Source organism: Lissotriton helveticus, chromosome 6, assembly GCF_964261635.1.
Source record: "Lissotriton helveticus chromosome 6, aLisHel1.1, whole genome shotgun sequence".
Taxonomy (NCBI): Eukaryota; Metazoa; Chordata; class Amphibia; order Caudata; family Salamandridae; genus Lissotriton; species Lissotriton helveticus.
In genome coordinates this window covers 52657433-52684943 of record NC_136067.1, presented here as the reverse complement: position 1 = coordinate 52684943, position 27511 = coordinate 52657433, and the positions used below count along the sequence as shown (strand labels likewise).

The 27511-nt window shown below is 46.6% G+C and overlaps 1 protein-coding gene across 7 annotated transcripts in view; it reads left to right on the top strand.

Moving 5' to 3' along the window:
• DNAH8 (dynein axonemal heavy chain 8) overlaps positions 1–27511 on the top strand; it is a 10041960-nt gene that overhangs the window by 1427277 nt on the left and 8587172 nt on the right. For all 7 annotated transcript variants that reach the window (XM_078647354.1, XM_078647353.1, XM_078647356.1 and 4 more), the window contains exon 12: positions 4999–5145. In XM_078647354.1, coding sequence (XP_078503480.1) covers positions 4999–5145 — 147 coding nt within the window. The remainder of the gene's footprint in view (positions 1–4998; positions 5146–27511) is intronic.

Here is a 27511-nt window from a genome sequence, read left to right as displayed (position 1 = left end):
CAGAATTTGATTCATTAGTAAGGAAAGGCGCATGGAGAGCGTCTGTGCAAGGATTTTATTTTCAAAATTGATGAGGGAGATGGGACGGTAAGAAGAACAAAGTGTGGGATCCTTCCCCGGCTTGAGTAATATGGAGATAGCCGCCTCGCTCTAATGGGGGGGAGAACACCCGACTCCAGTGTCTCAGCAAATACCTCCAAGAGTTAAGATGCCAGACTGTCTTTGTAGGCTTTGTAAAATCCTCCCTTGAGCCCGTCAAGGCCCAGCGCTTTAGAACCGGAGAGTGCGTCTATGGCAAGCAAAATTTCCTCAACTGTAAAGGGGTGCGCCAAAAAATCCGCCTGGCCTTTGGAGAGCCAGACCATAGCCAATTCCTCCTGATAGGACAAGTGTTGCGTAAAATTGTTAGGAAGCGAGATATATAGTAAGCTACCAGCTCCGCCGCAATATCCGCGTCAGATGTGGCAGCTGTACTGTCTTCTCGCTCAATGGACGTGATATGCCCAGTCCCCTTCAGGGGGCTCACCAGACGAGTCAGCATCCTGCCTTCGCCGTAGCGCTGAGCCAGTTGGTGTTTTCCGAGCAGGGAGGCCTCCCTGTCAGCTTGATCTTTGAAGTCCAACAAGAGTGTATTGCGCTGAGCCTGTACATGCAGATCTGGAGACATTTCGTCCAGTAATGCCAATTCGGCTTCTACTTTAGCTAGGCTGCCATGCACCGCCAGTAGAACCCTGGCCTGTTTGGAATCGACAATTCCCCGAATGAACACCTTAAATGCGTTCCATAGAGTGGAGTAATGAGAAACTGTGCCGGTGTTCAGGGCGAAGTACTCTGTAATGGTCTTTTGGACCTCTGAGCAGAACACCTCGTCCAACAGGGCCGAGGCTGGAAAAGACCACCTCCATTCCAACAAAGACGAATGTGGGATGTGTAGGAGAGTAGGGTCTGCAATCCTATGATCACCCAGATTTTTGCTTTTTGCTTCACTGGTTTACGACTTTCCCTGGCTGTGGGCCTGCTAATCAGACCCACAGCCTAGCTGTTCTCTCTAATCCAAATTGTACCCAGGTACTGAATTGGCACTGGGCCCTCTCAAGTCCCTGTACCCAGGGCTGAGGTGCACCCAGAAGTCTCCCAGGGGCTGCAGCATGTATTATGCCACCCCTGGGCTGACTAACTAAATCAGACACAACTGGCTGCTTGACAGCTGGGGCAGAGTGGTGTACTCACCCTCTGCTGTAGATATAGTATTCCTATATCTAAACCTATATGGACACACAGATCTCCTATCAGTCACTCCTATGGCAGGCCTTAACAATCCTGAAGGCAGAGTGCTTGGAATCGTGTGAGATGGTGCTCTGGCATGAGCTGAGCCTGTCTGCGGCTTTCGGGATCCATCCCTTAGCCGTTTCCATGATATCGCATACCATATACTCTTAAGTGCATTATAATCCTCGCGGTTATATGCCAACTCTGGTATCGCTTTATCAAAACATGTTGAGTAAGGTGTCATACGAATTGGAATACTAACCCCTCGCCAATTCTGGTGACGGGGTTAGCATTCCACCCTTCTAGAGGGACACGACATGTATGTAACCTGTAACCCCGGTTAAAGTCAGACAGAGCCTTAGCTCCACAAAATGGATGCTGCCACCGAGACACAAGTCTGCCCTCCTGCTGCTGGGAGTCCACCCAGCCCAGGAGGCAAGGACAAAGGGTTTCCTGCCAGGGGCGGTGCCAGCACCGTCCCAGACAGGATTTTGTGTATCCTAGGTAGGCAGGGCTTTAGAGGAAGGTGACTGCAAGTGGCACCCCGGTGCTCACTGTGCATAGGCCGGCTGAAACCAGTTCCAGGGGCACTCCAGCCCCTGGCCTGGGGAAAGCCCGCCAAAGGAGAGGGGTGTAACCACCCCCCTCCTAGTCCCACCCATAGGGCAGGACTTAGTCGCGTGCCAGCCCCTTTTTGCAGGATAAAGGTAGGAACTGGCCCCCTTCCAAATCAGATCATCTTTGAATCCTGAAACTACTTTCTTCAAGAAGGAACTCAAGACTCTTCTCAAGATTTCTCCCTTGTGACTAAGGAGTAGTCACCCTGCAGCAGCAGGCACCAACCAAGCATCGCGGTTTGTTGCCAGTCTCTCCTTCGGATCAAGACTGCTCCAGCACGACGAGAACCGGCTTCCCTGGCACCTCTGACCTCAACCTGCATCATCAGCCCAGCTGTGATCCGTGGGTGTGACGAGACCTCGAGGGACCGGCCATCTTCAGAACTGCACGACGCTTGTCCAGCACGACTCCCGAGTGACCCTCGACTGAGTGCTTTGGGGTAAGAGAAGCCCCGACCCTGAGCAGCTCCAGCACCGAAGTTCAGCCCCCCTGCATCCACGAGATCGGCGTGGGGCCCTTCTGCTTTTTGCTGCTCACCGCGTTGTCCAGGTCGCTTGCCCGTTGGCTAGTGGCCCCCTCACGACGCTCCACGACGACAACCACTGCTGGTCTGGTTGCTCCAGACTAGCCCTTGCTCCCCTCCAAAAGAGGAGCACCCTGGACCCTCCTGGTCCACTCAAGACGCCATTTTAGGTCCACCGCGTGGGCCTTGCATTTGCCAAGACTTGTTGCCCAATCCTGGGTCCAGCGACGTCGACAGCAAGAACCTTCGTGGGACAGCTCGCACCTCCATCCTGGTCGCCGACAACGCCTCCTGGTCCGAGAGACTGCAGAGCCCAGCAGCGCCCACTCACCTGGCTGAGGTAACTTCGTCCGGTGCCATCCTGGTGCCCACTCCAATCACTGGCTAGTGATTCAGAACTTGGTCCCCTCTGCTTACAGGTTTCTTCTTCCCTGATCCAGGCTTGGATCACCACGAACTTTCTTCCCTGGCCGCCTGCCAGCAACTCTTTCTTCAGGCTCCTGGATCTTCAACGTGGGTTTCCGACGCAACTTCAACCCTATGCAGCCGCAGCCCCTGGGCTAGGTAACCTGAGTACTCTGGTGCTCCAGCATAGTCCAACACCCAAAGTGTTCGGATCCACTCCCGTTTTCGACCCACCTAGTCGGGTTCGCCCGAGAACAGTAACTTTGTCTTTACTAGCCTCCATAGACTTTTTCCCGCCTTACGCGTGAGAGTTCCCACTCTGCACACGACGTCCACAGGCCTCCTGCAACTAATCTAAGTGTTTAGCATTGTAGGACTAGCGTTTCCAAAGTCTATGAGAATAGTTACTTACCTGCTAGTAATTCGCATTCCACTTTTGTAATATATGGTTTTTCGTGCCCCTCGGGCATTTGTGTAAATTGTTGGACTTAAAGTATTTTCTTAAGAGTTTTGTATTGTGCTTAGCTCCCTGACTCATAAAGAGTTCAGGGTAGACTTGTTAGAAATAAATATACATTTATTTTCATAACAACTTGTGTGGTGTCCTTTCACTGGGTGTTCAAGGGGTAATGTGATGGTAAAACAGCTGGCTTAACACGCCCTCTAGAGTCTTAGCCTTAGACTGCCCGTATCCATGCTACTAGGATAGCTGGTCTATAAGGTTGACTTACAACCAATCATCAATAAGGGTTGTTTGGACTGATACATAGTGATCACTAGAATAGTGAGCACTGCATATCAGGCCAACTTCTCACAGGATGTTCAAGTGCAAAAGTACTGGGGAATGGCCTGATAAGGTGCGGGCTGTACATCCACTCCCTCCACCCAGCGACACCCTGCAGCGGTGGCAAAGACGTAATCAATACGAGTATGTGTGGAGTGGGGTGCTGAGTAAAACGTGTAGCCGGGGGCCAGTGGATGATGCCTACGCCAGACATCGCAGAGGTCTAATGAGTGGATCTGGTCACTAAATACCACAGTAGAGCGGACCTGAGGGATCGCCTGTGGGTCTGATGAGTCAAGAGCGTGATTGAGCCAGAGAGTAAGGTGCCAACCCAAAAAGAGGAGGTCATAATCGTATCGGTTCAGTAGAGCATGTAACCTACCAAAGAAGTCCGAGTCATTAGTGTTCGGGGCGTAGATATTAAGGAGGAGGACCGTTTGACCCAAGAGTGTTCCCTTGATTAATAAATTGCGCCCCTGTGGATCTTCGGCTTTATCCTGAGGTGAAAAAAGGGAGGGAGCTGTGAATCAAAGTGCAGACCCCCCCCCGGTAATATGTACTGTAGCTGGCGAAGAACCGGTTGGATCCCCAGGAAGAAGCAGAGGGAGGGGAACCCTGAGGTGGGAGATGGGTCTTTTGTAGAAGGGCTATCTTTACCTTGTGTTGTTTCAAATACGCCACAACCAATTTACATTTCTTCTGCTACCGCCAAATCCGAAACAAACCCAATCGATGTGTACACAGCCAGTATATCATCAGCCTTGTAAAGGCAATCAAAATGGGGAACTTGTTTGGCACTACATCATAAATCAAAAAAATAACACCAAAACCATCAATAAAAGGACACAAACATCCCAACATAAGCCACCACCCCCAGACGCCCACCCACACCTGAGCCCACGGGCCCCGAGAATTCGATCCCTCCCTAAAAAATCCCACAGCCCAAAAACAACAGTAAACCCCACTAAGAACTTAGTCGAAGTCATAGCGACTACCCGACAAGGCTTCCCATGCAAAGCAGGCCGCACTGCTCACCCGCCGAGGCGTCCCTCCGGAGGCAAAGTGAGCCGAAACAGTGGTACACTCCTCAACCTCTGATGCTGGTCTTATGCCCCTAGTTTCAGTTGGTAAGTGGACATAGTCTGGGCAATTTTGGTGGGCTCAACATGCCATTAAACACCATTGTGAGCAGCTGCGGCCAGAGCTTCAATGCCGTGCGGCCATGCCTTTCGACGGCTTGGCCACGCCCTCTTGCACTTTAGTTTTAAGATAATTAGGCTTCATATAGGTGTTAAACTATTATTGACAAACTTCAAAATAAGTATGGTGCCGACCTGATTGGATTGAGAATATTACTTTAGTATTTTCAGTTTTTAATTCTCATTTTGTTTTTTTGCAGGACTGCACATACTTATTTAAAGAGTACCAGAGATGTTTCCATAGTGCAAAGAAGCAGACTCTCCAAGCAGCAGGGGAGAAATCCTTTGAAGTTTCTGAAATGTACATATTTGGGAAATTTGAAGCTTTTTGTAAACGGCTTGAAAAAGTATGTATGCACTTTTTAAAGTAGTCTTGCTTTGAACCCAGCCACTGTACTTAAAAAAAGATCAGATAAGGTAAAATGTCGATTTCAAATATAACTTAAAGGGATAATGTTATGTGTAATGTAGTAGCCATGCAATACATTTACAAAAGTGCGGACATATTTTTACTAGCAATTTCATGAATCAAACTGTTGTTTACAGATAAAAACATAGTAAAATAATTTAGCAGTAAATACATTTTTATCAGTATAAAAGTCCATTGTTAAGTACAGAAATCAGTGGCTAAAATCTGTTGCTTCAGGACAAATGTAGAAATCAGTGCTTGCAAACTGCTTCTTGAGGATCCTTAGTCTGTATATGGCATGAGTCTTTTTTGTCCTACAGTCTTCTTGCATTGGCTGTATGCATATCGCACAATAAAGGTCTGCAAAGAATGAGCATGCTCTTTTGACACATTTTAAATAAATGTTTTCTTAGCTTGTGGAAATATATTGCTGTTTGGATGGAAAAGTCCTCCGCATGGTTATGAATGTGTACCCATGCCCTGATTGCCCAACTGTACTATTGCCTGGATTCCTAATGCAAATTTTGTGTTGTCATAGGCATACACGGATCATGCATGTGCTCCATGACATACGCCTGTCTCCCGGATTACTGTCTTGTTGGACCGAGAGAGACACCCAACGCGCTACTCTCATAGTGGTGTAAGGCCCCTGCCATCACCAAGAGTTAAGCAACTTGAGCACAGGGGTGGCAGCATACTGTGTAGTGATCAGTAGGAGTGGACAGGTCCTTTTTTGGTCTTGGCTTAGAAACGCGTGAAGCGCGTTCTCGCCAGAGAACTATAGTGATCGGTTCAGCCGACAAAGGGAGACAAGAGCTGTGCACACCCGCAGCATTGTCAATGGGAGAGGGAGAGACAAGAGCTGGCCGCGCGCGCATAGGATTTGGTCGTGCGCGTGAGTCAGGCTCCATTTTAGTTTCGGAGCTGCCGATGTGCACGCTCACGGCGCCGGCGTCTCCGCCGCGCGCCGATAACTGCTCTCTTCCTGGCCGGCTTCACGGAAGGCAGCATGCTTGGAGCCCGTAGGCGCCCCCTGTGCCCCGCTGACAGATGCGCTGCGCGTGGCACCCGGCACACAGGGCATTCCTCTCCCTGTCACTGGCTGGTGCGAGCGGCTCTCAGTCCCATCGGAAGCCCCAAATGTATTTCGGCAGAGCTGGCCGGTCCCTCTCTAAGACTCGGTCCGCAAGGGCTGGCATAACAGAGGGCGGCAGCAGCAGCAGCAGCACGCGGACATGCGTCACGCTGCCCCTAGCGCTACCAGTGCTTAACAGGCACTACATGGGCAGAGTTAGACAGCGCAGAAGGCAGCAGCGCCGGTTCTCCCACTGCGGGACATGCACACTTATCCGCCCACAGAGAGTGCTGTACTGAGAGCTCACACCCCTCGGTAACCGGCTACTGGAGCCTCAAAGCAGCCCGCCCCTCTCTAATAAACACGCCACAGGATGCGCTGTGCTCGAGGCACCCTCCCTCCCCCCTATATTTTAATGGCCACAGGAGGTGCCCACGCAGCCTGCGGCCTTCCAATTAGTATCGGTCCAGGAGGTGCTGGCGAAGGCATCCCCCACCCTGCAGTTCAGTACTCCTCTGCGATGTGCTGTGCGGACAGAGGCCTACCCTTCTTGTATTACTCACTCCAGAAGGTTCTCTGCTTAGTAGCAGCACTCTTCCCTGCAGTGTCAGCTCTGTACAACAGAGACACAGACATACGCCCCGTCGGTTGCAGATTCAGTCCTGTGCAAAGAGCAGTCGGGCCAGCACACCGCCTCCCGTGCAGGGCCCCAGCCACCCCCACCCCCTTCCTTGCGCTCCAGAACACGCTGTCTGTCCTGACTGACAGTTAGGTCAGTTGTTCTTTCCGGCTCCTTCAGTCAGGACCCTGGTGAAACAGCTCCTTTTCTTTTTGACTTTCTGTCAAAAAAATATTCCTATTAACCTACAATTTTTACTTTCACTCGACGTCTTTTAGACCTAGGGTGTTACTGCTACCTTTTTTAGGCTTAAAAAAGGTGATTTTTCTGTCAAAATGCCTTCCCTCTTTGACAAATGCCCTTCATGTGGAAGGAAGATGGCCAAGACTGACACTCATTCATTGTGTATCCTGTGCCTACCAGACTCTCATTCTTCGAAAACCTGTGAACACTGCCAGGTTTTAACATCCAGAACTCTCAAAGACCGAGAGAGAATTCGCATTTATGGACTTTCTGAGAGAGGATGATCTCCCAAGAAGCAGAAAATTCGGAAGACGCGGTCGACGTCGAAAGAAGTCTCGATTTGTTCACCTTCGGCGTCGGGATCGGCGTCGAAGAAGCAGTCGACGGTGACGGAGAAGACGTCTTCAGCGTCGAAAAGAAAGGTACCTCTGCTACAGACAGCGTCGAGGGGTGGATCGCCGTTGAAGCGGAAGAGCTCAACGGCGAGCCAACTGACGTCGAAGCAGCATCGTCATGCTGTGATGTCATGGCATTCTTCGTCGACGCCTGACCACCGGCGTTCGGCGTCAAGACAACCTCCGTCGACGACTGGTCGAGGTCGTTCGACGTCGAGGGAGCCTCTGCCGACACATCGTCGATTGACGTCGAAGCAGCCCACGTCGATGCCTAGTCAATGTTGTTTGACGTCGAGGCAGCCTCCGTCGCAGTCAGACCAGTGGCATTCGGCGTTGAGGCACCCTCCGTCACCGCCAGAGCAACGGCGGTCAGCGTCGAAGCAGCCTCCGTCGTCATCGAGCAGGCACCCTTCAATGGCGAGACGCTCTAGGTCGAAGGACAGTCAACGACACTCGAGGTTGAGAAGATCAGCGTCGAGGAGATCACGGTCGACGTCGAGAGAGCGTCTAGCTGATCGGCGTTTGTCGTCGAAGCAGCCACCGTCTACGGATCTGCGGAGATCCAGGGAGCGGGGCGACTCGCATTCAGCGATTGTCTCTCCTACACGAATACAGAAGAGGTCGCCTTTGAAGCAGGTGGTGCAAGAGATGGAGAGTGAGTCATTGGACCAGCCTCAAGCGCTAGGGTCTCAACTGGGTTCCCCAGGATCAGCATCGGCTGCGGAGGTGGAACAATCACCGATACAGGATCCTCCCGTCAAAAGGAGAAGGGTCTCGGAGGAGAGAGGTCGGTCGAGGTCTTCCTCTAGATGGTCACTGGTGAGCCTGTCCTCATCCTCCTTGGCATCTCGAAGTGGCAGATCCTCAGATGGGGAAATCAGCTCTTCGGATAGGGAGAGGTCCAAGTCCCCTGCAAAGTCGCAGCAGGATCAAGCGGATCAACCTCCTCCACGTTCACGTTCGCCAGTGAAGGATCGCACCCAGAAATCTCCTCCTGTTCGTCTTTCCCCAAGGTGGTATAGACCTCTTCACCACTGGGCCAAGGACAAGGAGACGGCGGATCGGTTGAGGGCGTATCGAGATCAAACCTCCCGCCGCAAAGAACGGTCTCGGTCTAGAGTGCACTCAAGTAAGAGAAGATCTAGCTACAGGGAGCGATCGTGTTCTAGAATGCGCTCAAATAGGAGAAGATCTAGGTTCAGGCGGACTCATAGCTCATCAAGTTCATCGAGGACCCGTTCTCACAGGAATTACTCTCCGACTCTAACAGACAGCCCACACTCGAGAATATCTCCAACTGAGGATATTTTCTCGTTCCAAGACATCTTGGGCAGGGGAGCCCTGAAGCTAGGAGTGCCTATGACAGCTCCGCAGGTCAAAACGACGGTCATCTTCGAAACCCTGCAGCACAGAGCGGCACCCAAACCTTTATTGCCGTTGGTCCCGGGTTTCATGGATCCGGTGAACAAAGTCTTCCTGACTCCGGCTACAGTGAAGTCAGTCCCAGCGAGGATTCTCAAGAAATATTGTTCTCCCGAAGAGGATCCTCTGTTCCTCAAGTCCGACCCACCTCCAGATTCGGTAATCATTGCGGCGGCTAAAAAATCCAATGCGGTAGCCTCCTCATCCACGGTACCGCCGGATAAGGACAGCAAGTTACAAGACTCATGGGGGAGAAGAGTGTGTAACACCTCAGCCTCTTTCCTCAAGGTCTCCAATGCGGAAGCTCTGCTGGGCAGAGATGATAGATCTCTGTGGGACTCGCTTCAGAGATTTTCTACTAAACTGCCTCAGTAGGATAGAAAGGACTTTGAGGAGATTCTGATGGAGGGCAGTCAAGTCTCCAATCAGATTATAGGGGCGGTGGCAGATGGAGCTACTCTGGCTGCGCATGGTTATGCGCATGGAATCACAACGAGGAGATCCTCGTGGTTGCGCCTAACAGCATTGAAACCCGAGGCTCAAGCCAGAATACTAAACCTTCCTTTTTCGGGCACATCTCTCTTTGGGGCGAGTGCTGATGAGGAGATGCAACGGATGAAGACGGAGTTAGACACCCTTAAAGCCGTGGGGCTTGAAAAGAAAAAGGAATTCCGGAGGAAATTCCGTTCTGACAACAAGGGCTCTTCGAAGCAGAGGGTTCAAACCCCTCACTGGCAGAAGGGCCAGAACCAGCAAGGCCAACAGAAATAGCAATATAAAGGCAAGCACAATTCTAAAGGAAATGGGAATCAGCGCCAAGGCAACAGCTTCAATAAGCCTCAGCAGAAGCAATGAGTCGTCACTTCCCCCAGCGCCGTTGTCCACTCCAGTGGGGGGAAGCATTGCACATCATAGGACAGAGTGGCAGGCCATTACAAAAGATCAATGGGTGTTGTCTACGCTGCAGAATGGGTACTGTCTTCGTTTTCATCGTCTACCTCCACTCGTTCCTCCGATGCCAACGTCAAGCCACCAGATACAAGTGCTAAAGAAGGAAGTAGCGACACTCCTCGAAAAGTCAGCCATCGAAAGGGTGCCGGTGGCTCAAAGGGGGAAAAGAGTCTATTCGAGGTATTTTCTGGTCAGAAAAAAGGGCCAAAAGGCGGAATACAGGCCCCTTCTGGACTTGAGAACACTCAATCTATATGTCAAAAAAGAAAAGTTTTGCATGTTGGCGCTTTACCATATATAGCCACATCTCAGGAAGGGGGATTGGATGTGTTCGCTGGACCTTCAAGATGCACACTTTCATGTCCCGATACGGCCCGATCACAGGAGATTCCTTCGATTCCGGGTGGGGACCTCCCACTTCCAGTTCAAAGTCCTACCGTTTGGGTTGAAGTCAGCCCCCAGGGTGTTCACGAAGTGTGTCGCAGTGGTGGCGGCAGCTCTACGCTGCAGGGGGGTCTTCGTATACCCCTACCTGGACGATTGGCTGTTGAAAGGTCCTTCTCCAGACAACGTAAGGAATCAATTCCAGACATGTATAGAACTCTGTCAGCGTCTAGGCCTGCATGTCAACTACAGCAAATCTGTCTCCCAACCCACTCAGAAGATTCACTTTCTAGGAGCTCTGCTAGACTCCGAGGTAGGAAAAGTGTTTCCTTCGGAGGAGAGACAGTATTCGATAACGCTCAAGTGCCAGCAAGTTCTTCGCAACAGGACTCAGAAAGTGCGAAAGATAGCCTCCCTCTTAGGGTCGATGGCTTCATGCATCTTCTTAGTACCGAACGCCAGACTTCGGATGCGTCCTCTTCAGCAGGATCTGGAGGACAAGTGGGACCAGCAATCAGATCGCTGGGACGATCAGATCACTTTGTCGGAGGTAGCTCGATCTTCCATCCAGTGGTGGACAAAGAAGCAGAACATGCAGGTGGGAGTTCTCTTCCATCAGCCTCCTCCTACGCAAACGATCATCACAGACGCGTCTTTACAAGGCTGGGCGGCGCACATGGGGCCTCTGCAAGTGCAGGGTCTGTGGTCGTCCAAAGAAAGCACCTACCACATCAACTTGCTGGAATGGAGAGCAGTCCACCTGGCTCTCAAAGCGTTCCTTCCCTCGCTTCAGGAGGAAATGGTTCTAGTACAAACGGACAACACCACCACAATGTACTATTTGAACAAGCAGGGAGGAACACGCTCAAGGACTCTATCACTGGAAGCTCAGCGCATCTGGCATTGGCTTCTGGCTCGCAAGTTGTCTGTTCAAGCAGTCCACCTCCCAGGAGAGCAGAACGTGAGGGCGGACGCACGAAGTCGGCACTTCGAAGACAAAGCGGACTGGGTTCTCAACGACGAAGTGCTAGAAGACATTTTCCAGTCTTGGGGTCGTCCTTCCATAGACCTCTTCGCGGACGACGTAAACAGCAAATGCCCAAGCTTCGCCTCAAGGTTCTACCGACCAGGAACGAGAGGGTTTGCTCTTTTGATCGACTGGTCAGGGGAATTTGTGTACGCCTTTCCACCCCTTCCGCTGATCCCGAAGGTGGTAAGCAAACTGAACTACTCGTGCACAACAATGATCTTAATTGCCCCCGACTGGCCGAGACAATGGTGGTACACGGACCTACTTCACCTGTCAGTGTCTCCTCACAAGAGGCTTCCATGCAGGCCGGACCTGTTATCGAAGATGAACGGGAGGATTCACCATCCCAACCTTCCGTCACTGAACTTGGCAGCATGGCTCCTGAGGTCATACAGTACGGCCATCTAGGACTGCCACAAGACTGCATGTCCATTCTGAGAGAAGCACGACGTCCTTCCACAAGACACTCTTACGCATGCAAGTGGAAGAGGTTCTATATGTGGTGCATGCAGAATGGTCATAATCTGGTGAAGGGTCAGGAAGAAGCAGTTCTTCCCTACTTGTTGTACCTGGCTAAAGCAGGGTTGAAGTTTAATTCCATTAAGGTGCATTTAGCCTCTATAACTGCTTATAGGCGATCACCTTCAAAAACCTCTTTTATCCAGTTGCCAGCGGTAAAAGATTTCCTGCAGGGTCTGAAAAAGGTGTACCCTCCTGTACGTCCTCCTTCTCCCCCCTGGGAGCGAACCTAGTACTATCAAAGTTGATGGGCCCTCCTTTTGAGCCCATTCATAAAGCTACTTTACAGCATATTTCCTGGAAAGCTGCTTTTTTGGTAGCGATTACGTCAGCCCGTAGGGTGAGGCAGATTCAGGCTCTCTGTACCAAGGAACCATATACAGTGTTTCATTTGAATAGAGTAGTGCTGAGAACGCACCCTCCTTTCCTGCCGAAAGTGGTGTCAGATTTTCATGTCAATCAGTCGATCTCTCTGCCCACTTTTTTTCCCAATCCCTCTACTTCAGCTGAGAGGGCTTTACACTCTTTGGACCTGAAAAGGGTTTTAAAGTTCTATCTGGACAGGTCCAAGTCTATTCGGCATTCTGATCAGTTATTTATTAACTATGGATCGATCAGAACTGGTCATGCAGGATCGTAACGTTCCATTTCCAGATGGATCGTTTCGTGTATCAAACTTGCTTACCAATTGGCGTAAAAACCTCTGGGGTTTACCCCTAAAGTGCATTCCACTAGAGGTAGAGCTGCCACGGCGGCTTACGTGCATAATGTGCCCATGTCTGAGATTTGTAAAGCGACGACCTGGAGGTCTGTCCATACATTTACCAGACATTACTGTCTAGATTCTGACACGAGAGCAGATACCCAGGTGGGCCAGGCCTCCCTGAGGAATCTGTTTAACAGCTGAGTTATTGGCTGTTATAATTTGGCTGGGTCATGTACTTCTCATTTACCTGCAGGTGGTTGATGGGCTTGCTATTCTATTCAGTGCTTATGACTATTGATGAGGATCCCCTGGAAGAGAAGGATAAGTTACTTACCTGTAATCCTAGTTCTCTTCCAGGGGTATCCTCATCAAAGTCATAAGCAACCCAACCGCCTCCCCAGGTAAATGAGAATCGATACTATTACAATCTTATGGTTGAGCCCTGTCTTCAGGGTTATGCAAAGAACAACTGACCTAACTGTCACCCCTGAGGCATGATGGGAAGCCTGGGGTCATGGCTGCCTTAAAGGCACGGTGCCAGTTTTTGTTGAAAATGGTTTCATTTTCTATGCAATTGTTTTACAATGCAGCCTGAGGGCTAACAATGTCTATTTATAAGCAATTTTCTGGATTTATGAGTGGTTTTACTCATTAAAACACAAAGTTCAATGGATATTTGACCTAATGTGTTTTTTGTTTCCTTACTAATTGCAGTACATGTACATGTGTTTACATTGTTTTAGCCTCAGTTTTGGAGCTGCATTGGTGTGAGAAAAATAATATATGTACGTACATATATGTGGAGCGAGATATATGTGTTTTTTACAGATATATTTTTATATTGTTTCCGGGGTCCCGCACATGGGCGGGAATATTCAGTGCTTATGACTTTGATGAGGATACCCCTGGAAGAGAACTAGCATTACAAGTAAGTAACTTATCCTTATGCGGTTGAGACTTTTGGACACTATTGAAGTGAAATATTTGATTGGCAGAGTGGAAATGTCATATTTCTATGATATACAGTGGGCACAATCAGGTACATGCATAATTGTTGCCGTTTGCGATTCCTTAATTGCGAAAATTAAGGAATCGCAATTAAGGAATCGCAAACGGCAATGCATCAAAAAATCGCAATTTTTTTAGCGATTCCTTATTATTCCTTAATTGCGATTCACAATATGCGAATCGCAATTAAGGACCCATAGGAATGAATTGGAAGACAATCTCAATTTATGATTCGCAATTAGCTCATCGCAATTTGAGATTGCCATTTCAAGGGTGCAGGGGTGTCCAAAGGCCCTTAGGGCATGTGTGTGCACAACATATGTGCATAGATTGATTTCAGGGGTGCAACAGGGTGTCCTTTGGACACCCCTGCACCCATGCACCCATGCCCTAAGGGCATGTGTGTGCACAACATTACAGTTTGAAAAAAGCACAAAAATGCATTTTTCTGATTTTTCGCAAATTACCATGAGGTCCAACCTCATGGTAATTTTTTCCTCCTAATTGCAAATTCGCAATTTTTAAAGATGTCATGCATTGCATTTAAGGAATCGCAAATTGCGATTCCTTAAATGCAATCGCATTTTTAGAAATCGCAAAAAATAGCGATTTTATGTATTTTTGAATGATGCATCCCAAATAGTGATTTAGGAATCGCAAACGGCCGCTTTTTGCGATTCGCACCGTTTGCGATTCCTAAATCGCTTGATGCATGTGGCTGAATATGATTATTCACACAGCTCTGATGATGCACCTCAGGCAGGGCTCACAGCTGGTATTATTCACACAGCTCTGATGATGCACATCAGGCACGGGCTGACGCAGTTATTATTCACACAGCTCTGATGATGCACCTCAGGCAGGTGCTCACAGCTGTTATTATTCACACAACTCTGATGATGCACCTCAGGCACAGGGCTGACGCAGTTATTATTCACACAACTCTGATGATGCACCTCAGGCACAGGGCTGACGCAGTTATTATTCACACAGCTCTGATGATGCACCTCAGGCACGGGCTCACAGCTGTTATTATTCACACAGCTCTGATGATGCACCTCAGGCATGGGCTCACAGCTGTTATTATTCACACAGCTCTGATGCGCTCTCTAATACTCTTTACTAATAACTCTCTCCTACTCACTATCAACTTCTCACTCTACTACTTACTGTGTGTGTGGGTGCTAATGCAATAGGTCTCGCATATGCACGTGATGAAGCTATTGGCAATATAAATGACAATGCCATTTATTTATGATTTAAAAAAAAAAAATCATGAGCAATGCCAGAAGCTCTACCTTTGATGCTGCCGAGACCATTGCATTGTAAATGCTTGCAATCCTGTGTCTCTGGGGTGAGGCCTACAAGCTCACTGGTTTCTTTAAAGGTATACTGTTGTATGCTTAACTCACCCTTGGCCTACATCAGTTAGAAGTAGAGTACTGTGCAGCTAGGGGTGGTGACTGCGCTGGATGAATTTTTACCTAGGAAGGGTACAGTACAGGGATAGAGCAGTGCTGTGCATGCATGCCAGATGAGTGTGTGTACTGTCTGTATGTAGACCAGAGGAATACTTTACATGAGAGGTGTAGTACTTGTAGTGACCTGAGGGCAGGGCTCTAGGACTCTGCAGGACCTAGAGTGGACACTGGGATACCGGATGTGGTGTCCGGTGTCCCAGTGGAGACACGACAGTACTGTGAAGTGTGTGCACTGTGAAAGCATGTGCTTTGTATATGTGTGCTTGCGAAAAGTACAGTACATGAAGGGTGATGTGGTGGGCAGTGCACACATCGGGATATGTGTGCAAGCAGTAGGTGCGTTTGCTGCATGTTGCACATCAACCATTTGTAATAGTACCAGAGGCCAAAGGGTCAATCTAATACTACCTAGGGGAAGAGAAGAAATACCATAGGATACATCATCCCACGTTAAATCATTCAACACTAAACAGCATCCTATTTTTACAGTGTTCAAGGCTGTTTATTTTGTTGACCCTCACAAACCCTATTGGTGTCATGCTTCATCATCAAGTCTCATCATGGTCCCTAAAAATCAGGATCGGCCCAACCATATTCCAAGGAGCACTTTGGATAATTTCCTGCCAGGGATTTTGAAATAAAAGAGCCTCAGAACACCTAGGTATCCCTTTATTTTTACAGTTCTTGGTATGATTAAAGTCCATAAAGAGGGTACTTATTGAGATAATGGTTCTACACCCTAATCAAAAGTTGACATGTTTCAGTCCTCAACATTAAAATCCATAGGGTCTTGGGCTTTCATCAGGACTAGGAGAACTAAGGGGCATATTATCAACAACTAGCGATATTTATCGCTAAATGAGCTTAGCGATATTTTTTTTATCGCCGGATTTTATCGCAAAGATAACGTGCTATTGGCAACGTTTATCTCATGCGATAAAATATCTGGCGATTACGGCTCAATGCGTAAATATCGCTGGAAATCCAGCGATATTCAGGCATTAACGCCAATAGGGTCTTAACCTGAATATCCAACTCCCATTGGATATACAGGTTAAGAAGTGGTCTGAGCAGGCGTTAGTTTTTGGCGATATTCGTGCTTAGCTCAAATTTTTTTATCGCTGTGCCTGCGTTGATAGTAGGCGATAGCGACGTTAGCGACTGCTTTCAGTTGCTAACAGGTTGGGTACGCCCACTTTGCATGTCATTAGCGATAAATATCGCTGACATGCAAAGCAGGCCCCAAACCGCTCGCTATCGCCTACAAACTGTCGCTTACTGCTGTTAGCGACAGCTTGCTAATAGGGCGATGAAATTATCGCCGCTTTCGTGTGAAAATGTCCCTCTAAAGCGGCGGTAAGGCCCTTGATAATATACCTCTAAATGCCTTAGCATAATTTTGTCTAGACATGTTAGTCAACCTAACGTCAGTTTGATTAGGACAATACCTTACACACAGCATAAAAAGCATGCAGAGAGCTGATTGCCCACATCGTTCTTGTCTTGGGTCCTGTGAGAAAAATGTATATAGACTGGACTTCTGATGGGGTTCGGTTTGTAGCGCATAATTCCCCAAAAGAGTGAGCAAATAAAACATTAAATGGTATGTGATAGGAACCATGGAAAGCCATTGCAAGTGTGCCACAAACGTTGAAGGATTTGATAGTGTTGTTATCTGCGAGCTTCAATGGTTAAAAATATATAATAACTACTGTGCAGGAATCAGTCAATATAAATAAACCACGCAAACGACCAACAAAGACTTGTTGCCTTCTTATCCGTATGCTGTAATCTGTGGATAATCACAAGTAAAGCAGTCGATATTATGAACTACTTTCACGTATATTCTCCTACTCTGTAGTTACAGGATGTCATGCTACATAGGAAAAGAGGGAGACATGCCCCTGTAGTCCCACTTTTAGATTAAGTCATGATACGTAGAAGGGGAAGGAGCAATCAAGAACAAGCATTGGCATAGCCAATAGGTCTCGCTTTTGGGACCTTTTTTTTTATTGACAGATTTTTCCCATATTTGTACATACATACAGGGCACGACAATAGCATTTACCTTACAAATATCTAGGCATATTGACAAAAAAAAGAAAAAGAAAAGAAAACGGAAAAGATACAGAGAAAAGATACAATATTTTGTATTCTCAATGCATATCAAACAATATGCACATTTCATATCCGAATCCTCCTAAACCAATAAATACTTTAATCACATATTTCAATCCAACCTCTCTTCCTTCCACCGGATAATAGGTCCCCAGATCTGCCTACCAGTTTTCCTACCCTTTTTCCCCTTTCTTGCGTAAATCTCTATCTCCAAATTATAAATTGAAAGCAATTTAGCCAGCCATTGGTAATATGATGGTGCTTTAGGGTCCAACCATGCCGATGCAATAGTGAGTCTTAGTACTGCCATAGCCATAAACAAAAAATATTCCCATCGCTCACCTGCCCTGAAGTTACTCTGTTGCTGTTCATTTCCTTCTTCTTTTACCCCCAAGAGAATAATTGACGCTGTAAGAATCACATCTATTGCTATGCTTTGAAAAAACCCCTCAATATTTTTTATCAATGGCTGCAAATGAGGGCATGTTGCCAAAATATGTGCTAAGTCTGCTTCAGAGTCCCCACATCTGAAGCAATTAGTTCCAGTTATGCCACCCCATTGAGCTATTTTGGCAGGCGTATGGTATAAGTGATATAATGTTTTGTAATGTTGTGCCTGTAAGGACGCCGAGCATAACAATGTATATCCCATTTCTAAGGAGATATCAAATGTTTCCTCACTAATATTCAAGCTATGTTTCCACTTACTTGCCCATTTCTCTATGTCATCCTCCCTTGAGGCCAGCAATTCTGCATAAAATCTCTTAATGGTGCAATCCTCCCCAGCTTGTATCACTTCCATGATTAGATTTTTGTTGAACCCTAATGGACCACCCTTCTTATTATATAAAAAACTCCTAATTTGTAAATACTTAAAAAATTGTCTTTTATCTAGTGCAAATTGAGTTTGTAATTCAGAGAACTGGTAAACTCCCTGCTGCCCCAAAATGTCTCCAACCTTTCTGAGCCCTTTTCTTTCCCATTCTCCCAATATAGTCCCCGAAGTGATTTCCTCGGATAGATTCGGATTTCCTTTCAATCTTGTATATACATTATATCGCCCTAACCCAAACTTTTTCGTAAAGGCTTTCCATACAGTATATGCGGCAATGAGTGTCTTAAACCGTGTCCTTTTGTAATAACTGGGTTCAGTGAACTTCAAAAAAACATTTTCTGCTTCTGGCCCTAATAACAAACCAAATATTGCCAATGAGCCTAACTCATTCCCTCCTTCATCTTCTCCCCCACCCACCAGACCCACCATATTCTGTAGAACTGCTGCCCAATAATAAAACCTTATATCTGGCAGTGCCCACCCACCCCTTTCCCTCGGTAACACCATGAACCTAAATGCTCTCCTAGTTTTTCCCTTTGCCCATATAAACCTATTAATCATATTTTCTATCCTCTTAAATAAATTATTCTCAAATAATAAAGGGATCGCTCTAAACAAATATAAAAACTTTGGCAAGACCAGCATTTTTATCACATTAGTCCGCCCCAAAATTGTTAAATGCAGATTATCTATTCTATCTAAATCCTTTTGAACTTTCTTTATTAAAGGAGTTATGTTTATTTCCACTAAGTTATCTAACTCTGCCGATATGCTCACCCCCAAATATGTTCCAGATTTAATTACTCGGCCATCTATACAGGGGGTGTGGTGGTTCTTAATAATCTGCGTCTTAGCAGTATTAAGTTTGTAACCCGAGATTATTCCAAACTTCAGGGCTTCAGCTTCTACTTGAGGAATAGCCTCCGTTGGGTCTGGTGTAATAACTGCAACATCGTCGGCATATGCCAATATTTTACAGTGTCCCATCCGGGTAAATAATGGTTTTATTAAAGGATTCGCTTCTATTCCTCTAATTAATGGGTCCATATACATTGCGAATAGCAATGGGGAGCAAGGACAACCCTGCCTTGTACCTCTCATTATCGCCAATTGAGTAGTAACCCCCGCATTCACCCTAACCGAGGCCATGGGATTTAGATATAACGCTTGAACTGCCTTAATAAAGCCCTTTTTGACTCCTGCCCTTTCCAATGTATACCACAGATAGCCCCAGGAGACCCGATCAAATGCTTTTTCTGCATCTAATAACATAATTGCTATCGGATCCCCTGAGACTGCTGCGGCATCGAGCAATGTAATCACTTTACGCGTATGATGGGTAGTACCCCTCCCTGGTATGAAGCCGTGTTGATTTTTGCTCACCACCCTATCTATTATCCTAGCGTATCTTGTCGCCAATACCTTAGAAAAGATTTTTGTGTCCGTATTCATTAGCGTGATAGGCCTGTATGAGCCAGGTTCTTCTGGTGGTTTCCCTTTTTTTAAAATTATAACTATCTCGGCACCTCCCCAGGTCTTTGGTATTGAATCCCCTTTTTGTGCCTTTATCATTGTCCTAAGCATATCTGTTTTTAAAACCTCCCAGAATATCTTATAGAACTCTATTGGGATCGTGTCCGGGCCAGCTGCTTTTCCAGATGGTAGATTTAATATAGCATTTTTTATTTCTTCCTCCACAAAAATCTCCTCTAACCCATCCGCTTCCTCATCCGAGAATCTTACCACCGGGATATCTTGTAAATAATCCCTGATTTTCCCCAAATCAGTCCTTATAGGCTCCTCGTATAGCTCTTCATAAAAGGATCTAAAAACTTCCCTGATTTTCTCAGTCTCTGTATGTATTATGCCAGAGGAATCCTTGATCTCCCTTACATTACATAGTGCTTCTTGCTGTCTTGTGCGGACTGCTAAAGTTCTTCCTACTGTCTCACTAAACTCGTGACATTTTTCTCTTTTACTAATATAAAGTTTTGCAGCTTTTCTAGCGATGTCGCCTTCAGCTTCACCTTTCACTTTTAACAATTTCACATATGCATTTTCTACAGGGGTTCCACTCAAAATACATTCCTCTAAACCCTCCTCAGCCTTTAGTACTGCCTCGGCTATTTCCACATTTTTCATTTGTTCCTGCTTTCTCCTATACGAACTAAAACTTAAAGTCTCTCCCCGTACCCCCGACTTAAATGCGTCCCATATTATCCCCACAGAAGTACTATCCCTATTGTTCTCAAAGAATTCTTTAATCCATAACTTCATGTGCTCCACGTATTTATCTTCCGATAACAATGCTCTTTCAAAGGTCCATTGCCTTATCTGTTTGATAGTTCTTAATTTTCTCACCGTAAGAGTTAGCGGATTATGATCGCTTAAAATCCGCGGTAGCCTATCTATCCTGGATTCTATTAGAACTTCATTTGAAACAAAAAAATAATCCAATCTCACGCATATTTTATGTGGGGCAGAGTAGTATGTATAGCCCTTGTTCCCTGGCATTTTTTTCCCCCATACATCATATAAAACATTATTTATTACTAATTCTTGTAAAGCACGGCACATTCGTTTTTTTCTGCCACAATAATTGCCAAATGAATCTAAACCCAAACCATCAGCACCATTAATATTCAGATCTCCTGCCATTATAATTCTCGGAGCCCAAGTAGCCAATTCCACATCCAGATATTGAAAAACCTCTGGGTCATCCTCAGTTGATCCATATACACTTATTAACGTTGTCCAGTCCCCATCAATCCTACATTCCACCATTGCCCATCTTCCCCATTGATCATGTGCCTTTTTCCTCACACAGATATTTTTATCTCTGGATAATATAACAACCCCCCTTTTTTTTACATTTTGCTGTGATGCTACCAAAACCTGAAAACCCAATTGCTTCAGAAGAAACTCTTGTGAACTCATGACATGCGTTTCCTGAATAAAAATAAAGTCTACATTTATTTGTCTCAATAACAGTGATACCTTAAGTCTTTTTTGGGCCTCATTTAGCCCACATACATTCCATGTTACGTATTTCGTTCCCATAAATGATTCTTTGTGTATCTAGTATGTACCCAGCTATACTTATACTTATATTCATACTCAAATTTTATCACTCTATATCTTTTTATCTTTCCACTTATGCTTCTCCTTCTTTGCAACCTGCTGACTTTCATCTTATATCTTTTTTATCTCCTTTTCCTCTCACTCCTGCCTCTACTTTCATTAACAATTTTGCCTTTTTCTGCCTTTTCTGCCTTTTTTGCCTTGTCGTGCCCTGTCCCTCCCCACCCTCCCCCTCCCCTAGACTGCACCCCTCCCCCCCTCCCCCCTACTGGCAAAGAGGTCAATAGTGACCTCTGTCTGACAGCCGATTCCCCCCAGAGGACCTCTCCGCTCCCACCCTCCCGAAGTATCATTTTATACATTTTATACGGTCTATACCATTAATAGTATTTACTCATACTGCTCCACCCTTATTATTTTATTTTCCTCTTCCTGCATTTCATTGTTTCTTTTTTTGTGTAGCATATTCTGTTTGTCTTATGGCCAATGCTCTCTCATTTTGTGTCTTTCCATCTCTTTGTGCTTTCATTTCTTTTAAGTGATTCAAATACTCCTGTGCTACTATTTCTGAAAAAAAAAACCTGAATTGGCCATTATGGCCAACTTTAAGGCGGCAAGGAAACATTAAATACACTTCACAACCCATACTCTGAAAAGGCGTTATTAGCTGCCTCATTCGCCACCTTCTCTCCACAGTCGTATGACAAAAATCTGGGCGGGTAAAAAATGTTATGTCCTTATATGAGCGCTTAGTCATAGGTTTTGCTTTTCTGATTATTTCCTCTCTTAATAGAAAATTCCCAATATATACTAAGATAGCCCTTGCTTTCGGGCTTGTAGTTTTCTTCTGCGTTAAGGGAAACCTATGTGCGCGCTGCACCTCTTTATCCCAATCCCACTTATCAAGCTCTGGAAAAGCTCCCTTCAACAGTTCTACAACGAAAGCCCGTATGTCCGATCCTTCCTTTTCTTCATCAACGCCCAAAATTCTTATATTATTCCGTCTCTGTCTGTTCTCGAAATCTTCGAGTTTCCAGAGGACATCAGCTGATGTTTTTTCCTGGTCATCCCTGAACTCCTGTAGCTTTACCAATTCTTCCTCAACTTTGCCTGTCCTCTCCTCGACTTCCGCAAGCCGCTCAGCCATTTCTGTATACAATTTGTCCACCTTACGTAGAGACCCCTGTATTTTTTTATTCGCCTGCTCAGCTCTTTGACTCTCCTGGCGAGCCTCTCCCTGGATCTGCTTTAAAGTTGAAAACAGGAGCTCAAAGTTTGCCGCATTACTATTTTCATGAATCTGTGGGCATAACTGCATCTGGGATTGTGATCTATTTGGTTGCTCGGAACCTCCATGTACACCTTCTTGATACATCTGTGAAGTGGGTGCATAGTCCAGTTTTTTCGCCACCCCGGACTGTATTACACTCCCTCTTTTCTTTGCTCTTCTATAGGTCCTTCCCTTAGCTCCCTTTTTTTTCTCTACTCAGCTTAGACCCCAAATTTCTTTTTAGTATAGTATTATGCTCTTGAGTTGGCTCAGACTCTAAATCTGATGTATCTATCTGTGAGGTCTCTGAATCACCTTCCGTAGTGGTTGTTAGTGTATCTGCCTTATCAGAGGATAGATTATGGCTAGAAGTCATCTCCTCCGGCCCCTCAAAATCAGCCTCTTCCTTATCATCATCGTTCCCAGTAAAGAAACAGTCATCGCTAGGTGAGCCAGTAACTGCAGGGAGGGAGTCAGCATTTCCATCAATATGTTGTTTATCTATCCCCCCATTAGGACCTTGGGAGCTATCCCGTATATCCTCCGCAAGCATGCTAATAATATTGTCCTTACTAATCCCATCATTCCTCTTATACGCAAGTGAAGAGTTTTCATTTGCAGAGACAGAGTCAATCACAGAGTCAATCATAGGATCAATCATAGATGTTACTCCTTTATTCCTGTCAGGCTGCAGAGGGGTCCCTGATAGCTCATTTAAACTGGATCCCCCCTCTTGCTCCTTACCCCCCACCTCTGCCACAGCCGCTGATGAGGGTGCAGGCTCTGCCTCTTGCCCATTAGCTGTCTCACAGTGTGCATTAGTTTTGCCCGTTTTGCTCATTTCACCCGTTCTTCCGCTAACAAAAATCGGGTGCTCTATAGCCGTATCTAAGGGTGTATCTGGCAGTGTACTTGCGTCCCCCAAGCCTGTGCGGGTTTTTCCCATATACCCTTCCTTCAGGGTTGCTGGCATTGGTGACAGCTCACTCTGCTCCGCACTCTCCGGACTCAGCTCCGCATTCTTAACCAAGCCATCCTCTTTCACCTCTCGTACACTTTCAAAACGGCCCAGCGCCTCATTCCGTTCGTTTCGCTCTTCCGCCAGACTCTGAGCAGCGATCCATTCAGAGGACTCCGTGCTCCCTCCTCCAATGATGTCTTCCGCTGACTTCATCCCGGGCTCTGAGTGGTCAGGCTCTGCTACAAACCTCCCCCCAGGCTGTTGTTCTGTAATCTCAATCAGTCCGTCGCCTCCGCCGCTCAAGCTGCTCACACCAGGTATGTCAGGGGCGCCCTCAGCTCTTAGTCCCGGAAAAGTTTGAAATAGTGTCTGCTGTCGAAGAGGGGCTTCCTTTGATGGTGCAGAGCCTGCTTCAAGATTCCTATTGGCGTCTCTTTTTTTTATTGCTTCTTTCTTTTTCTTCTTCTCTGTAGCTTTATCTTGCTTTCTTCTGTCTGCTACTGATATTCTCAGCTCCTCACGTTCTTTAAGAGCTTCCCTTCTTAACTGTGCTCTATGTCTTGTCCTTACTTTCAGCTTCACTGAAGGGTTCTCAGTCTCGCTAGTCAGAGAATCCTCTTCCTCTGCCATAATCATATCCTTATCCAGTCTTGTCGGTCTTGAGGCCATATACTGCCTCCTTTCACGCCACGTATCCTGAACTCGCTGTATAGCCTCTTCTACCGGTGCCCCAATTATCTGACGCAAACTCCAATGTTCTTTCCAGTGTTCTTTCTCAAGATAAACAAGCGCTTGCAGTGCGGACCACTTGACCCAGACCGAAAGATTCTTGAGCATACTCTATTATCGTCTCTCTATTTTCTTTTTCTTCCTGCTGATAATGGGTCGCTTCCTTTTCTTTCTTTCTTTCCTTCACAAGACTTTCCACAAAACCGGGTGTTGCAGGGTGTTGCAGTTTATTAACACTTCATTTCATTCTGAAGTGCCAGCGTTCACCTCAGGAGAGTGGATAGGAGCTGCTGCCTCCTACGGTCCGTCGGCGGCCATCTTGCCGCTTTTGGGACCTTATAAGTATTTAGTTGTGCAGCAGAATATCGTTAGTGCAACAAAATCAACTGTTGCATGGTTAAACACTTATAAGGTCCCAAAGGCGAGACCTATTGGCTGATGCCTCTCTCAGAGTACCACTTCTGACAGCTCTTTTTGTGTTGATCACATAAAGATAGCAACAATGTCAATCCAGACCTAAAAAGGTTGGAGAAGCAGCATGTGTAACAAGGAACTGTCAATAGGATAGATCCACCAAAGCATTAAAAAAAAATCGAGAGGCACTAGACATTGAAGTAAGACTACAAGTTGTCAAAGACCAAGGCTTAGATCAGAAGTATCACGCTGACATATCCCACAGGCTTTAAGGCACTTTATTATATTTATATAGAAACCAAATATCTGTGTTTGAGGTGGTGACATATGTTCCTTTGCAGAAAGCTCTTCTCCCGGCCAAGGTAAACATTAGATATCTGAAGATGGTGTTCATTATGTCTGATGATATTTATATTCTGGGTTTTGGAGTCATGCAGTTTATACAAACAAACATGATGTAGTGTCCCTTTTAAAAGAGTAAGAAACAGCATTACAATTGAGCAGATTTCTAATACATGTGAAACGGAAATGGTGAAAAACACTTTAAAAATAATAGACCATCTCCCCCACATGCAAGCTGAGTGGGCGTCTGGTGGGCCTGGACCTTAGCTGCGGGTCTCCTGAGATGCTGATTCACAACTCTTTACATCCTGCTGTGCAGCATGTAGCCTAGCAGAGCCAGCAAAATAATTATTTTCTGGCTTTGCTGTGAGTTAAATGGAGACAGCCAGTGGAGATGTAAGGTGCACTACATTTCCATGTGCACGCTCACCCGCTGGGGCATGCCACAAAAAGCCGGCGCTGTCCGGGCAAAATGTGTCCGGTGCTTTTTATCTAGTTTCATTTTCTATTTATACTTGTTCTATTTAGAAAAATCGATAGGTTTGGAGACATTATGAAGTGAAGCTTGAAAGGACGATTCTTTTCTACTTAATATAAAACACTCCCTGTAGTAAATGTATTCATCCGCACGAAGGACAGCCGACAGAGACTACAGTTGAAATCCATGAGCGCTGCGGGCCTGAAAGCAGTTACAAGGAAGGGAGCAGGGTGTACTTTTACTTGTACCACAGGACTAATTTACCATAGCTTGGTAGGGCTTACGAATGAAGTGTATTTTTCCCATCACATGCAAAGCAAAAATTAAGATATTTGTGTTGGGACGGGAAGTCTCCTGCATGTCTCTGGAGAGAGTGCTTCCCCAGCCTTATGCTAATCTCTAGGCAAGTCACTCAAAAGCTACTGTACAGTTTCTAGATCCCTACCTCAGTGAGCATGACAATCATACATGTCTACTGAGGGTCTCCCTGTTTACATGGATTGAGACCCTAGAGCTTGGCTCTGAGGTCGAGGGGGCATGCCTAGTGCACCCCTATTTTTCAGAGAGTGGCTACTGCACTCTCTATTAAGGCTGTGGTAGACTGACAGTGGTGGCAGCAATAAATCTATAGTCAGGAGGGGTGAGTCCCAAGGCACCCTCCTGACCAAGTCTGGGCAGTTTGCCATGCCTGTGGGCCTGTTGCCTTTGTCTGGCTGATGTATGTTTGAGAGCCCGTGGGTGTACAGGGGAAGAATGGTGATTTGAGCCAGTGTGAGGAATGCGAGCTGTCCTGCTGGACATCCCAGCTCCCCCGTCCCCCTCCCTATTTCCTTGGAAAGGCCTGGTGGGCTGGGGGAGACCCTCAGCTCTTATCTGGGTTTAGCTGCACTAACTGTGTGGATAGGACCCTCCCTCACTTGTCAGGGCCTCCTGGGCTGGAGTTAATTAAAATTCCTCTCTAGAGGGTGGCGCAGCCTGATACCAGAACACGACCTGCTACATGCTTTACCCAGGCATTGAACACGCGGTGAATGGTCTGTGATTGGAGGTGTAAAAAGTAGCAGACCCTCTGATTGGATGAGCGTATCAATCAGGGGTGATAAAAGTCTGGCCTGAGTGGTCAGCTGTTGTTCAAAGACTGGGCTATGACAGAGAAGATAGCCAGGCACGGACCCCGCCGGTGTGAAGACAGAAGATAAGACTCTGTTCACTGCGGTCATTAAGGACCAGCTGTTTGTAAGGCTTGGAGGAGCGTTCGCTTTGGACCAAGGAAATTACAGACAGCTGCCCAGTGTGGGAAGGAAGCTTGCGGCACATCACCAAAGGTGTGGGAAGGAAGCTTACATCACATCACAGAGGCTGGTGGAAAGAAGCTTGCAGCACAGGACGAGAGCCAGAGAGAGGAGGATGCTTGATTCTAGTCTTTGAAGGTGAGATCAAATCCCCTCCAGGCTCCTCCCTTGCGCTGTGGGAGCCTGTACAAGCAGTAACTGGGAAGAGAGGCCAGTGAAGCAGACCCCACCTTTCTTTTTGTGATCTCTGAGGGTATCAGGGTGAACTGGCACTCTGCCCAGCCACTACCCTTCTTCAGCTAGCCAGTGGCTACTGGACTAGTGGGACTCCAGTAAACTGTGCCAAGACATCCGGCACCTTTGATCAGATCCCTGACACCACTAGAGCGGTGTCCTCACTCACAATGGGAGGGCACTTCTGTTGCTTTGGGTGGGGGGTTATGGGGCTGATCACGACCATTTGACTTCACATCATATGCTGAAACTATATCCTTTCAATACAAAGTTTGGTATCAAGGCTCTAGTGAATGAGAACAGCCCTGTGTAACATGATCTGTAATATGCAATGCTTACTGTGTGTTTTCATGTTAGCTGTGTTTTTATAGTGCTTGGCGTCTAGGCGCTATAATACTGTTTGGGGTCAGAACTCTGCCCCAGAGGGTTGTAGAGACTTCTGGTTTTCACTGTTTATTCTAGTTTTATGTGTAGAATAATTATCTTATATGTATTAAAGTACTTTTCTTTTATAAAAAGTAAAGCACTGACTGGACATTGAGTTTATCAGCTGGTGGTACGGTTTACACTGTATTCTGAATGTCTAACCCCACCTCACCTCCTTGAGTAAGCCTTGGACTGCTCTGTCTCGCTACCCTGAGAGAGTCAAGTGCTGGAGAGGAGTACTTGGTTATCCAGTTTTGGGTCCTTTAGTACTGAGGCCCCAGGACATCAGTG